Below are 15000 nucleotides of genomic sequence, written 5' to 3' on the forward strand. Positions count from 1 at the left end.
GAAATTTTTATATTCCTTATTATTTACTATGACTTTCATTTACTATAGTTTTTATAATTGGATTTCGAGTTAGTAACTTCTATTTTTTTTCCTTCCTTTCTTCTTAATATTGAATCGAAAATAGACGAGTTGAGTAAATAAAAAATCCAAGGTGGGTTCATGGCCAAGGGTAAAGACGTACGAGTAACGGTGATTTTGGAATGTACCGATTGTGTTCGAAACAGTGTTAATAAGGTATCAACGGGAATTTCCAGATATATTACTCAAAAGAACCGGCACAATACACCCAATCGATTAGAATTGAAAAAATTCTGTCCCTATTGTTACAAGCATACGGTTCATGGGGAGATAAAGAAATAGATCGAGCTGAGTATCTATATCTTACCCTTTCAAGGAAAGGGACAAAATGGCATTATATATAACATATTTAAATAGAAAAGAAAAAAATTCTATTTAGAATAGCGTTAAAATGAATTAGACTTAAGAACTAGGATTTTCGGGATAAGGAATAAACTAAAACAAACCATGGATAAATCCAAACGATCTTTTCTTAAATCCAAGCGATCTGTTCGTAGGCGTTTGCCCCCGATTCAATCGGGGGATCAAATTGATTATAGAAACATGAGTTTAATTAGTCGATTTATTAGTGAACAAGGAAAAATATTATCCAGACGGGTGAATAGATTGACCTTGAAACAACAACGATTAATTACTGTTGCTATAAAACAAGCTCGTATTTTATCTTTGTTACCCTTTCTGAATAATGAGAAACAGTTTGAAAGAACCGAGTCGACTGCTAGAACTACTGGTCTTAGAACTAGAAATAAATAGGCTTACTCTTTTTTCACTTGAATCATAATTTTAATCCGAACTCAAACACAAATTAGTGTTTTTCCGAGAATCCAGATTTGATTATCGTGTCGTAAGAACAAAAACGAATTGGAGAAAGCTTTTTTTCTTGAACGCATTCATTGATTTTGACTACTTTAGCATTTTTTATTATAGTAATTTTGACTCTACTTTCCCGGAGAATGAACTCCGGGAAAGTCTGTTTAAATTATTCCACCGGATTCTTTACAATCGACTTCTTTATATTTATATAACTCATTGGAAATCATATAAAGACAATTCCTATTTGATATAGCTATTTGTGCAAGTATTTTACGATTAAGAAGCAGCTATCTCTTGTACAGATCGTGTATTAATCTACTATAACTATAGGATAGTGCCCGTTCTACTACTCTTTCACGAATTATTGCGTTTATCCGAATGATCCACAAACGACGAAAATTTCTCTTTTTACTATCCCGATCTCGATGAGCCGAAACCAAAGCTTATATTTTTTGTTGAGTAATAGTTCGCGTAAGTCTTGAATGGGCCCCCCGAAAGCTTGATGCAAATAAATGAATTTTTGTTCTACGTCTCCGACCTATATATCCCCGTCTAATTCTAGTCATTGAACAGTTGAAACTTTGAAGAATAACTAATTGATTTCTTTTCTTTCAGTTATTCTTTTGCCCTTTCCTAATCTATTAATAACAAAACGAATTTTTCCAATGTATAAAGTAAAAATTCCAATGGCTTTGGCTGCTATAACCTTCCCGACCACGATTTTTTTTTTTTTTTTTTGTTTTAGGCGAAATTAAGAAAAAAATAAGAAATTGTATTCTGCGCTATAAGTGTAAAAAATCAAAGTAAATAGACAGATAAAGAAATAGTGGATTCCATCGTTTCTATGGTGACTTCATAAACGGTGAGGTCTTTTCTATACACCGGAGCCTTTACTTCATTTAATCAACGTTATTGATAACTTGTATAGTTAATCCTCCTTGGCTCTACCCATGAATTATCTAGTAATAGGTCTTTCACAACGAGATCTACCTATACCGTAACGGTATTTTTTTATGAAAATTAGCTGGGTAGCTGACCCTCTTAGTCCGTTCTTGTCAGAATAAGGCCTACTCTTTATACTTTTTAAATAAAAATTTCTCCGCTTAATGGATAACCGTTTGTTACCAATGGAGAATTGCTTCTCATCATTATTGGATTTGCACCAATGGAAACCATAAAATTCATACACAATGGAGGGATATGATAGATTGTCTTATTTTTTTAGATAGTAAATGGAGTCCCCTCTTCCATATTATATTCGCCGGTACGTATCATTGATACTGGAGAGGTTGTTTTTTTACTTTTGTGCCTGCTCATGATATGATCTAAACGAGTCGCACATACACCCGAGTACATGTTCCTCGACGCTGAGGGCATCCCCGAAGGGCGGGGGATTTCATGACATTTCTTATTGGCTGTCTTGCATTTCTAATAAGTTGTTTAATAGTTGGCATGTTGAATTGTATACATAATGGACTGGTTTAGATTGATCCTAACCGGATGATTATGAATTACTTCTATATTAATAAATATGTAATAGAATATTAAAGTCAGAGATAAAATCTCAAATCGCGGATTTTCGTGAAATCCATGTTATTTTCATTCAACCGCTACAAGATCAACAATTCCATAAGCTTGTGCTTCTGTTGCTGACATAAAAACATCTCTTTCCATGTCTTCGGATACAACCCATAAAGGTTTGCCCGTTCTTTGTACATAAACCCTTGTGAGGGTTTCACGCAGTTTCAGCAGTTCTTCCGCTTCCAGGATAAATTCTCCCGTTTGTGCCTCATAAAACGAACTAGCAGGTTGATGGATCATTACCCTGATGATATAACATAATAAAAAGTTCCTCTATCTCGGAAGAGAAAAGAAAGATAAATAATAATAGGAAAAGGATAGAATTGAACAACCGTACGGGCATCTTTTATCTTTTGTGCATTGCATACGGCTCTACAATAAAATTGACCCTTCCCTTCCATTGAAGAAAGAGAAGAATATATCAGACCAGATGGTTAACTGATCAAAATGCCACCCTTCCTTTCCAAATAGTCAAAAAATACTATGATGGCTCCGTTGCCTTATATATTTATATTAATTTATATTATTTTTTTGTCTGTGATTCAGCAATCCCAAAGTTTCTTTTTGATGCAATCAAATGAGGAAAAATCTTTTTTCACTCTCTTTACATAACATAAATATTGTTAAGAGTCTTCCAAAATAAAAACAAAAAGGTTTGTGACGCTGAAGTGGACTCCCAATAAATAAGATAAAATCGAAAATATCCTTTCTCTCATACCACCCTTTCGATACATAATCTAATTTTTTGACAATGCAAACTTTTCTCGTATCGAATTCGAAGTGCCATGCTATTATTACTTAATATTCATATTTCATAGGGCGAAGGCATAGTCTTCTTTAATTTCTCTCAAATAAAAACCTCATTGGCGCCAAGCGTGAGGGCATGCTAGACGTTTGGTAATTTCTCCCCCAACCAGGATAAAAGATCCCATTGAAGCGGCTAACCCCATGCATATTGTATGGACATCTGGTCGTACAAATTGCATAGTATCATAAATAGCTACTCCGGGGATTACCCATCCGCCGGGAGAGTTTATAAACAAATACAGATCTTTGGTATCATCTTCGATACTGAGATATATCATAAGACCAATAAGTTGATTTGAGATCTCGCTATCAACTGCTTGGCCTAAAAAAAGTAATCTTTCTCGATAAAGTCGGTTGATTAGGGTACAGGTATATTCCTTAGAAACCGTACATGCACCTTTTGGTGCATACGGTTCAAAAAAATTGCGAAAAAAAAGAATCAATGTATAGATTCCAGTCCTTTTTCTTTTCTCATAACAGGTTCTTTCTGACTTCTAACGAAAGGCTTTTTTCTTCTTCAATAAACACGAGTTTTTACTTTTTTTTTTAATATTTCTAAATATAATAAAAAAGTCACTAAACCCATCTAATTAACTTCTCATTGATGTATTGTTTCATCGAAAATCAATCCAAATCACAATGGTATTCTCTTGTTCCTGAGTGGGTCTCTTTCATCTTTTTAGGTTTATGCTCTACTCCGGGTAAAGATTCACCCGATTTTCATTTGCACATATAGGACAAAGGCCCCATTACCATTTCTTTTTGTTATGACTTTTTTCTGTTTTTTTTTTTCAATTTTTTTCATACTTTCTACCAAGTATTTAGTAACCCGCTTGACAAATAAGTCAAATCGGAATCATTTATGACAGAACTAGTAATTATAGATATATTACCAATCGAATTGGGTTTTTCTAAACGGAGCCTGGATATTTCATTTTTTCTTTTTTATTTAGTCCAACCAAACTAACCATAAATTATTCGAACTAATATTAATCTCCAAAATGGATCTAATTGCACTTCACGCTCCAAATTTTTGCTGATTCAATGAATCTTTCTCGGGTGAAACTGAGGATATCTCAATCGGGGGAGAAAACGGGGAAATCCCATAGGACCCAATATGTCTGACAAGTCGCACTATATGTCAACCCAAGATGCATCTTCCTCTCCAGGACTTCGGAAAGGTACTTTTGGAACACCAATAGGCATTAAATGAAAGAAAAAAGAACAAAGTACTGTATTTCACTTTGATGTAGAAACGTAATAATATGATTATTATTGTCCTTATAATATATATTGGCTTTTATCGTATTTATTTTATCCATAGATTATAGTTATAGAAAAAGTCATAAAGAAAAACAAAATGAATAAAGTCAAATTTGCAAATTATTATGAATAGGGCGATGAATAAGTATGTACACATTCACTCATACACAATGGAATCCAACCCCCATTGCGTATTGTTACTTATCGAGTATAGAATAAATTTGCTTCTCTTTGTTCCTACAAAGAGAATTGTTCCATTATTTTATTACCAAAAGAATAGAACAAATATTAATCCCTATTCTGAATAATCCACCGAACAGGGGGGTCATAGGATAGTTATAGTAGAGTCTTTTCCAATGCAATAAAGTTACGCAGTGTCTATTTAGCTTTGATAAAGGGGTATTTCCATGGGTTTGCCTTGGTATCGCGTTCATACTGTTGTATTGAATGATCCCGGCCGCTTGCTTTCTGTTCATATAATGCATACAGCTCTGGTTGCTGGTTGGGCTGGTTCGATGGCTCTATATGAATTAGCAGTTTTTGATCCTTCCGATCCTGTTGTTGATCCAATGTGGAGACAGGGTATGTTTGTTATACCCTTTATGACTCGTTTAGGAATTACCAATTCATGGGGCGGTTGGAGTATCACAGGGGGAACTGTAACGAATGCGGGTATTTGGAGTTACGAAGGTGTAGCGGGGGCACATATTGTGTTTTCTGGTTTATGCTTTTTGGCAGCCATCTGGCATTGGGTATATTGGGATCTAGAAATATTTTGCGATGAACGTACAGGAAAACCTTCTTTGGATTTGCCCAAGATCTTTGGAATTCATTTATTTCTTTCAGGAGTGGCTTGCTTTGGTTTTGGTGCATTTCATGTAACAGGCTTATATGGTTTTGGAATATGGGTGTCCGATCCTTATGGACTAACGGGCAAAGTACAACCCATAAATCCGGCATGGGGCGTGGAAGGTTTTGATCCTTTTGTTCCGGGAGGAATAGTCTCTCATCACATTGCAGCAGGGACATTGGGCATATTAGCGGGGTTATTCCATCTTAGCGTCCGCCCACCACAACGCCTATACAAGGGATTGTGTATGGGAAATATTGAAACCGTCCTTTCCAGTAGTATCGCTGCTGTCTTTTTTACGGCTTTTGTTGTTGCCGGAACTATGTGGTATGGTTCAGCAACTACTCCGATCGAATTATTTGGGCCCACTCGTTATCAATGGGATCAGGGGTACTTTCAACAAGAGATATATCGAAGAGTTAGTGCTGGACTAGCAGAAAATCAAAGTTTATCAGAAGCCTGGTCTAAAATTCCTGAAAAATTAGCTTTTTATGATTACATCGGAAATAATCCGGCAAAAGGGGGATTATTCAGGGCAGGTTCGATGGATAACGGGGATGGAATAGCGATTGGATGGTTGGGACACCCTATCTTTAGAGATAAAGAAGGGCGGGAACTTTTTGTACGTTGTATGCCTACTTTTTTTGAAACATTTCCAGTCGTTTTGATAGACGGCGACGGAATTGTTAGAGCGGATGTTCCTTTTAGAAGGGCAGAATCAAAGTATAGTGTTGAACAAGTAGGTGTAACTGTTGAATTCTACGGCGGCGAACTCAATGGAGTCAGTTATAGCGATCCTGCTACTGTGAAAAAATATGCTAGGCACGCTCAATTGGGTGAAATTTTTGAATTAGATCGTGCTACTTTGAAATCCGATGGTGTTTTTCGTAGCAGTCCAAGGGGTTGGTTTACTTTTGGACATGCTTCATTTGCTTTGCTCTTCTTTTTTGGACACATTTGGCATGGTGCTAGAACCTTGTTCAGAGATGTTTTTGCTGGTATTGACCCGGATTTGGATGCTCAAGTCGAATTTGGAGCATTCCAAAAAATTGGGGATCCAACTACAAGAAGACAGGCAGTCTGATACAACACTGCTTTGGTATCTTTTGCCTCGATTTTCTTTTTGGAATTTGTCATAAGATACCCGAGAAATCTTGACCACTTTTTTACTTTTTCTCTTTCTTTATACGGGAGAGAACCCCCCCCCCCCAAAAAAAAATAAACAAACAGGTATGGAAGCTATAATTGTAATTGTAAACCGCGATCGAATCTATGGAAGCACTGGTTTATACATTCCTCTTAGTCTCGACTCTAGGGATAATTTTTTTCGCTATCTTTTTTCGAGAACCTCCTAAAGTTCCAACTAAAAAGATAAAATGATTTTTCATTATCTCAATTGAAATTGAAGTAATGAGCCTCCCAATATTGGGAGGCTCATTACTTCAACTAGTCCCCATGTTCCTCAAACGGATCTCTTAGTTGTTGAGAAGGTTGCCCAAAAGCGGTATATAAGGCGTACCCGGTAAAACTTACAAGTACACCAGATATAAAGATGGCTACTAGGGTTGCTGTTTCCATTATTATTTATATAATTTCAAGACCCCAATGGATCTATGATAAGATCGTTTATTTACAACGGAATGGTATACAAAGTCAACAGATCTCAATGAATACAATAGGATTTATGGCTACACAAACTGTTGATAACAGTTCTAGATCTGGTCTAAGACGAACTACTGTAGGGAGTTTATTAAAACCATTGAATTCAGAATATGGTAAAGTAGCTCCGGGGTGGGGAACAACCCCTTTGATGGGTGTCGCAATGGCTCTATTTGCGGTATTTCTATCTATTATTTTGGAGATTTATAATTCTTCCATTTTATTGGATGGAATTTCAATGAATTAGAGCTATAAGAACTCCCAAGTTCTAGCTTTTGAATCCAAAATAAAATCAATCATTTAGAGCTCGGATTTCGAGCCCATTCTATTTTGGGAGTTCGATCGCAAAATTTCTTTGTTTCTGTATTTCCGGAATATGAGTGTGTGACTTGTTATAATTGATCCTATTGATATTACAGAGAATGGGTCTGTCATCTTGATAGAGATGGTTCTACTTCGTCGGATATTTATTTTAGTATCTGGAACACGGAATATACAGAATAGATTAAGAAATATTTGAACTATGATTCATACTTAATGTTCAGACCTCTATCATATCCGGACTCAAAAAATTTTCAATTTTCAAAAGGAATTCAATTTTATAAATATAAATCGAAAGGTTTTTCTTCTATTTCGATTTTGACAAAAAGACAAAAATTTCTTTGAGTTTTTAATCATTCTATCTATTCGTGGAATAAGTGATGGTCCAAGTATTCTTACTCAGGAAATCTTTGACTTAAGTTAGAGTTTTTTTTATTGAATCATCGCGTTTCTAGTATGAATCTGAGGTTTTAAAATCAATTCATAGGGTTCTTAACAAGAAAATTCCTATTAATACAATAAAAAAACAAATAATAAACATTATATATAAATAGAACAATGAAATAGGAAAGGAGAGGATTCAAGAGGCCCGTAAGAAAGACGACTGAGCCAACTTGAGATTTGGGTATTATCGCCCCAAACAAGGAAGAGCTTTCGAGTTTTTCTTCTTTCATACCTTCAGAGAAGATTGAATCTTTGATTCAAAAAAAGTTTCAAACTTTCTATTACATATCCGTTGGAAATAGTATTGGGGTATTTTTGCTTGAGCTGTACGAGATGGAAGTCTCACATACGGTTCTCAGGGGGGGTTCCACCTATCTCAATAAAGTCTATGATTGGTTCGAAGAACGTCTCGAGATTCAAACGATTGCAGATGATATAACTAGTAAATACGTTCCTCCCCACGTCAATATATTTTATTGCTTAGGGGGAATTACGCTTACTTGTTTTTTAGTCCAAGTTGCTACGGGATTTGCTATGACTTTTTACTACCATCCAACTGTTACTGAGGCTTTTGCTTCTGTTCAATACATAATGACTGAAGCTAACTTTGGTTGGTTAATACGGTCAGTTCATTGATGGTCAGCAAGTATGATGGTCCTAATGATGATTCTTCATGTATTTCGTGTGTATCTCACCGGTGGATTTAAAAAACCTCGCGAATTGACTTGGGTTACAGGTGTGGTTCTGGCTGTATTGACCGCATCTTTTGGTGTAACTGGTTATTCCTTACCTCGGGACCAAATCGGTTATTGGGCAGTAAAAATTGTAACAGGTGTACCTGAAGCTATTCCTGTAATAGGATCTCCTTTGGTAGAATTATTGCGCGGAAGTGCTAGTGTGGGACAATCCACCTTGACTCGTTTTTATAGTTTACACACTTTTGTATTGCCGCTTCTTACTGCCGTATTTATGTTAATGCACTTTCCAATGATACGTAAACAAGGTATTTCTGGCCCTTTATAGAGAAGATATATCATATAATTTTGTAATAAATAAATCATTTATCATTTGGAGGAGGAATATATAGTATTTCATTGCTATAAGTATGGATTATTGAAAATAATAAGACATGTATTTGGATATCTCCCTTCAACTATTCCTGTCAAATAAATAAGACTGTGGGTCGAAGGGAATTCTCTGAAGAGAAAGTGGATTATGGGAGTGTGTGACTTGAACTGTTGATTAGTCTGTGTAGTTATAGGCCTACCACATTGGAATTGGAATTCACAATCAAATGTGTCTTTGTTCCAACCACCGCGTAAGCCTTATACAGAGGGGAGGATAAGCTGGTTCGCTTGAAGAGAATTATTTCTATGATCAGATCCGAATCATGTTGTACATGAGCAGGCTCCGTAAGATCCAGTATAATAAGTGAAATAGATAAACTAAAAAAAATATAGTTTATCTATTTCACTTAACTTAAGATTTAATAGTATGAAAATGCATTCATTTCCTCTGCATTGATATGACATAATACTATCGGAGTGAAACAGGGGGTCTAAAGGAGAACAGAGGTTAGACTATATTAGTAACAAGTAAACCTTTTGTGTGTATTTACAAATATTTGGGGAATAAATACCAATCGTAAGGTCTGAGACGACCCAGAAAGCACTTGATCATATCATGATTAATTTTGTAAGCCTACTTGGGTATTGAGTATTTACTTGTAAGAACTGAATTCTTTGGAATCGATATTTGCAACTCCGGAAAAAGAATTCAGTAAAATTTTTCTTACATTGAACCCTTTATATATGTATGGATATAGGTAAACTTTAGCCGGTTTGGTTCTTTTGATTCTTGCTTGAGCCGGATGATGAAAAATTATCATGTCCGGTTCCTTCGGGGGATGGATCCATAAAAATTCACCTATCCCAATAACAAAAAAGCCTGACTTGAATGATCCTGTATTAAGAGCTAAATTGGCTAAAGGTATGGGTCATAATTATTATGGAGAGCCCGCATGGCCCAACGATCTGTTATATATTTTTCCAGTAGTAATTCTAGGTACTATTGCATGTAACGTAGGCTTAGCGGTTCTAGAACCATCAATGGTTGGTGAACCGACAGATCCATTTGCAACTCCTTTGGAAATATTACCGGAATGGTATTTCTTTCCCGTATTTCAAATACTTCGTACAGTACCAAATAAATTGTTGGGTGTTCTTTTAATGGTTTCAGTACCTACGGGATTATTAACAGTACCCTTTTTAGAGAATGTTAATAAATTTCAAAATCCATTTCGTCGTCCAGTAGCGACAACTGTCTTTTTGATTGGTACCGCAGTCGCCCTTTGGTTGGGCATTGGTGCAACATTACCTATTGATAAATCCCTAACTTTGGGTCTTTTTTAATTCAATTGTGAAATATGTGTATCTAGGGAATAGTCGCTTCAAAGTGAATTCTCCCTAGATACACATATTCAATTTTGACTCTATATTCTAAAATAGAATATATGAATTTATTAACGATTCAAAACCTATTTTCATCTAAAAAAAAAAAAGACGAAAGAAATTCAATAGATTTGAAACTTATTTTTTCGGTAAAAAAATTACCAACTGTTTTTCGAGAATGCCCAATATCTCTTTTACATCTTCTATGTGGAAATGTTCAATTTTCATAAGATCTTCTTGACTATTATTCAAAAGGTCCAATAATGTATATATATTGGACCTTTTGAGGCAATTGTAGATCCTTGGGGGCAATTCTGATTGGTCAATAAAAATCGATTTTAATGCTATTTTTTTTTTGTTTTTTCTGAGTTTATCCAATTTATCATGAAAGAAAAAAGGAGCTAAAGGAACCGTGTGTTGATTGTTCTCTAAATGTGAGTTTTGTTCTTCCATATGTAAAAATGGAATAAATAAATCAATCAAATTGCGGGAGGCTTGATGAAGTGCTTCTTTCGGAGTTAAACTTCCGTTTGTCCATATTTCGAGAAAAAGTATCTCTTGTTTTTCATTCCCATTCCCATAAGAATGAATACTATAATTCGCATTTCGAATAGGCATAAATACAGCATCTATAGGATAACTTCCATCTTGAAAGTTCTGTGGCGTTTTTATAAGATATCCTCGATTTCTCTCGATTTCTAATCTAATACACAAATTGATTGGTTCCATCAATCTAGCTATATGTTGTGTATTATCAACGATTTCTACATAAGGCGGTAAGACGATATCTTGAGCAGTTACATATCCAGGACCCCTGACACAAATAGATGCATCACAAGTTCCATATAGATTACTTCTGAATACAATTTCTTTCAAATTCATTAAGATTTCATGTACCGATTCTTGAATACCCGCTATGGTAGAATATTCATGTGCGAATTTCTCAGATTTTACACGTGTGATACATGTTCCTTCTATTTCTCCAAGCAAAGCTCGTCGCATTGCAATGCCTATTGTGTCGGCTTGACCTTTCATCAGTGGAGACAGAATAAAACGCCCATAATAAAGACGTTTACTGTCTGTTCTTAATTCAACACACTTCCACTCTAGTGTCCGAGTAGATACTGTTATTTTCTCTCGAACCATAGTAATAATATTTGATTAGATCATTGAATCATTTATTTCTCTTGTTTTTCTTTAAAATTCTTCAATAGACATTTCTACACACGTCTTTTTTTGGGAGGTCTACAGCCATTATGTGGCATAGGAGTTACATCTCGTACGAAAGTTAATACTATACCACTTCTACGAATAGCTCGAAGCGCTGCGTCTCTCCCAAGGCCGGGACCTTTTATCATGACTTCTGCTCGTTGCATACCTTGATCCACTACTGTACGAATAGCATTTGCTGCTGCGGTTTGAGCAGCAAATGGTGTCCCTCTTCTCGTACCTCTGAATCCACAAGTACCGGCGGAGTACCAAGAAACCACTCGACCCCGTACATCTGTAACAGTGACAATGGTATTATGAAAACTTGCTTGAACATGAATAACTCCCTTTGGTATTCTACGCGCACTCTTACGTGAACTAATACGTCCGTTCTTACGTGAACCAACTCTCGGTATAGCTTTTGCCATATTTTATCATCTCATAAATATGAGTCAGAGATATATGGATATATCCATTTCATGTTAAAAAAGATTCCTTATTTATGTATCACTTGCTTTAGCGAGTCTGATTATCCCTGTCTTTGTTTATGTCTCGGGTTGGAACAAATTACTATAATTCGCCCTCGCCTGCGGATTAGTCGACATTTGTCACAAATTTTACGAACAGAAGCTCTTATTTTCATATTTGTCATTCCTTCTCTTAAATTTGAATCTACTTCTTGGTTGGAAGAAAATAAGTTTCTTTAGATTTTGCATCTTGAATCATATTCTCGCGAAAGGAATGTTCAAGTTAAAAAATCACTTAATCCTTTGAATCCTTGTTGCGGAGTCGATAAATTATGCGTCCTCTGGTTGAATCATAACGACTTACTTCAATTTTGACTCTATCTCCTGGTAGTATCCGGATAAAACTGCGTCGGATCTTTCCTGAAACATAACCTAGAATCAGATCTTCATTATCTAAACAAACCCGGAACATGCCATTGGGAAGCGATTCGGTAATTAAACCTTCATGAGTCCATTTTTGTTCTTTCATTCCAGGTAAAGCCCCCTTGAAGTATCAACTAATGGAGGAGGAACAATATTAGACAACTCGTTCCTTTTCTTTTTTTTTTTTTACAATTCAAAATAGTAAGTTTTGAATCTAATTTGTATATTAAAAAGATTACCATATATAACACAAAATTTCTCCACCGATTCCTTCTAGTCGAGCCTCTCGGTCTGTCATTATTCCTCGAGAAGTAGAAATAATTACAATCCCCATCCCACCTAAAATTTGAGGAATTCGTTGAGAGTTAGCATAAATTCGTAGATCGGGTCGACTGATCCGTTTTAAATTTAAAATATTCTATAGGGCCCTTTCCTGTTCCTTCTATGTCGCAGTGTTAAAACCAAAAAATATTTGTTATTTTCTCGATGTTTTCTCGCATTTTCGATAAAACCTTCTCGTAAAAGTATTTTAACGATATTTTCGGTAATATTAGTAGATGTTATTCGAACCACTCTTTTTTTATCCATATCAGCATTTCGTATAGAGGTTATTATCTCAGCAACAGTGTCCCTACCCATGATTAACTATAATTGTTAGTGACTCAAAAATTGATATAATCAACATGCTTTTCTTTTTTTTTACTTAATTTGTTTGTTTATGAGTAATTAATAAAGGTATATACGTGAGATACAATCTATTTCTTAATCTATTTCTTTCAAATACCCCGCTTTAAACATATCACGATCGTATAATACCTCGGGAGCTAATGAGACTATTTTAGTAAAATTTAATTGTCTCAACTCCCGGGCGATCGCGCCAAAAATTCGAGTTCCTTTTGGATTTCCTTCTTGGTCAATAACAACTGCAGCGTTGTCATCATATCGTATTATCATACCATTGTCACGTTTGAGTTCTTTACAGGTACGCACAATTACAGCCCTGACGACTTCTGACCTTTCTAGGGGCATATTTGGTACTGCTTCTTTAATCACAGCAACAATAACATTACCAATATGAGCATATCGACGATTGCTAGCTCCTATGATTCGAATACACATCAATTCTCGAGCCCCGCTGTTATCTGCTACATTTAAATGGGTTTGAGGTTGAATCATATCATTTTGAAATCTGTTCTTTCAATGCAAAGGACGAAGAAAAAAAAGAAATATTCTTTGTCTAAAATAAAAAAATTGCAATTTTCCAAGACTCATTTCTATTGGTTCTACTTTATTTATCCTTTATCTCGAAATAATGAATTGAGTCCGTATAGGCATTTTGGATGCTGCTATTGAAATAGCCCTTCTAGCTATATGTTCTGTTACTCCACCCATTTCATAAAGTATTCGACCCGGTTTAACAACAGCTACCCAATATTCGGGGGATCCTTTCCCCGAACCCATACGTGTCTCGGCAGGTCTCGCTGTAATCGGTTTGTCTGGAAATATACGTACCCATATTTTTCCACCACGGCGTACATTTCGTGTCATTGCTCGTCGACCTGCTTCTATCTGTCTAGATGTGATCCAAGCGGGTTCAAGTGCCTGAAGAGCAAATTTACCGAAACATATACGATTCCCTCGATAAGATATTCCTTTCATTCTTCCTCTATGTTGTTTACGGAATCTGGTTCTTTTGGGGTTATAGTTGATGGTTCTTTCTGAATTACATCTCTACTACAGAACCAGACGTGAGAATTTCTTCTCATCTGGCTCCTCGCGAATTTGAATAAAAGGATTCAAAAATAAAAAATTTGAATTTGAGGTAAGATACAATTTTCATTAATTAATAAAATAGACATGTATTTTTAAATTTAATATATTGAATCGTGGGATTTTTTGAGATTTCATCTACTATATAAGTAATTTGTGTATCTTGTTTGAGTAGATTTTTTATTTTAGAAATCATATTGTTATTTTTTTATAATTTTTTTTTATCGTTCAAATTTAGGAATTAAAAAAAGAAAGTTTTCGCGGGCGAATATTTACTCTTCCATTTCAATTTTAGGATTATCTCGTTACTTCTCAGAATAGATGAATTGGTCTCCGGTTTGTTCCGCCATCCCGACCGGCGAATCATTAAGATTCATTTTAATAAAATCTTTTGGATTCACAGTTTCCATCGTTCCCATCACTTCTTACTTTAATGTTTAGGTCCAAATTTTACAACGGAGCTTAGTAATGAAATTTGTTTTTGAGTCAATTTTCTCAGTCTTTATTGTCTCGAAACTCTTTATTTTTTTTGTTTTGTTCTATAATGTTCTACTATAAAATGTTCTATAAGAAGAGTCATTTAATTATGGATGAATCAGTATTGATGCTTTATTACACTGCCTTTTATGAGATCACTCATAGACCTTACATATTGGAATTCTATATCATAGATATTTTTTCTCTTTCTCTCATCCTTCCATTTATCCACAGCTTTCTTCTCTATTTTGCTTTCCAACTTAAAATCATATTTATTTTTGCAAGAACATAAAAAAAATTTCAGTTGCTGCAAGGATGTGATATATCGGTCACATCTTGACTGGTTCTTTAGCTTTAGATGGAGATAATGCGAAGTGATGGGTTGGTT

At 35.3% G+C, this 15000-nt stretch overlaps 1 protein-coding gene and 1 pseudogene across 1 annotated transcript; both read right to left on the minus strand.

Moving 5' to 3' along the window:
* Positions 1-10389: 10389 nt before the first annotated feature.
* LOC140015294 (DNA-directed RNA polymerase subunit alpha-like) lies at positions 10390-12698 on the minus strand. Its single transcript, XM_072067346.1, has 2 exons — positions 11495-12698; positions 10390-11402 (listed from the first exon to the last, which is right to left on the minus strand). Exons 1-2 carry the CDS (start codon positions 11901-11903, stop codon positions 10405-10407), a joined length of 1407 nt encoding a protein of 468 aa, XP_071923447.1. The 5' UTR covers positions 11904-12698; the 3' UTR covers positions 10390-10404.
* Positions 12699-13127: 429 nt separating this feature from the next.
* LOC140015232 (large ribosomal subunit protein uL2cy-like) overlaps positions 13128-15000 on the minus strand; it is a 5431-nt pseudogene continuing 3558 nt past the window's right edge.

This window comes from Coffea arabica, chromosome 10e (assembly GCF_036785885.1).
Source record: "Coffea arabica cultivar ET-39 chromosome 10e, Coffea Arabica ET-39 HiFi, whole genome shotgun sequence".
Classification (NCBI taxonomy): Eukaryota; Viridiplantae; Streptophyta; class Magnoliopsida; order Gentianales; family Rubiaceae; genus Coffea; species Coffea arabica.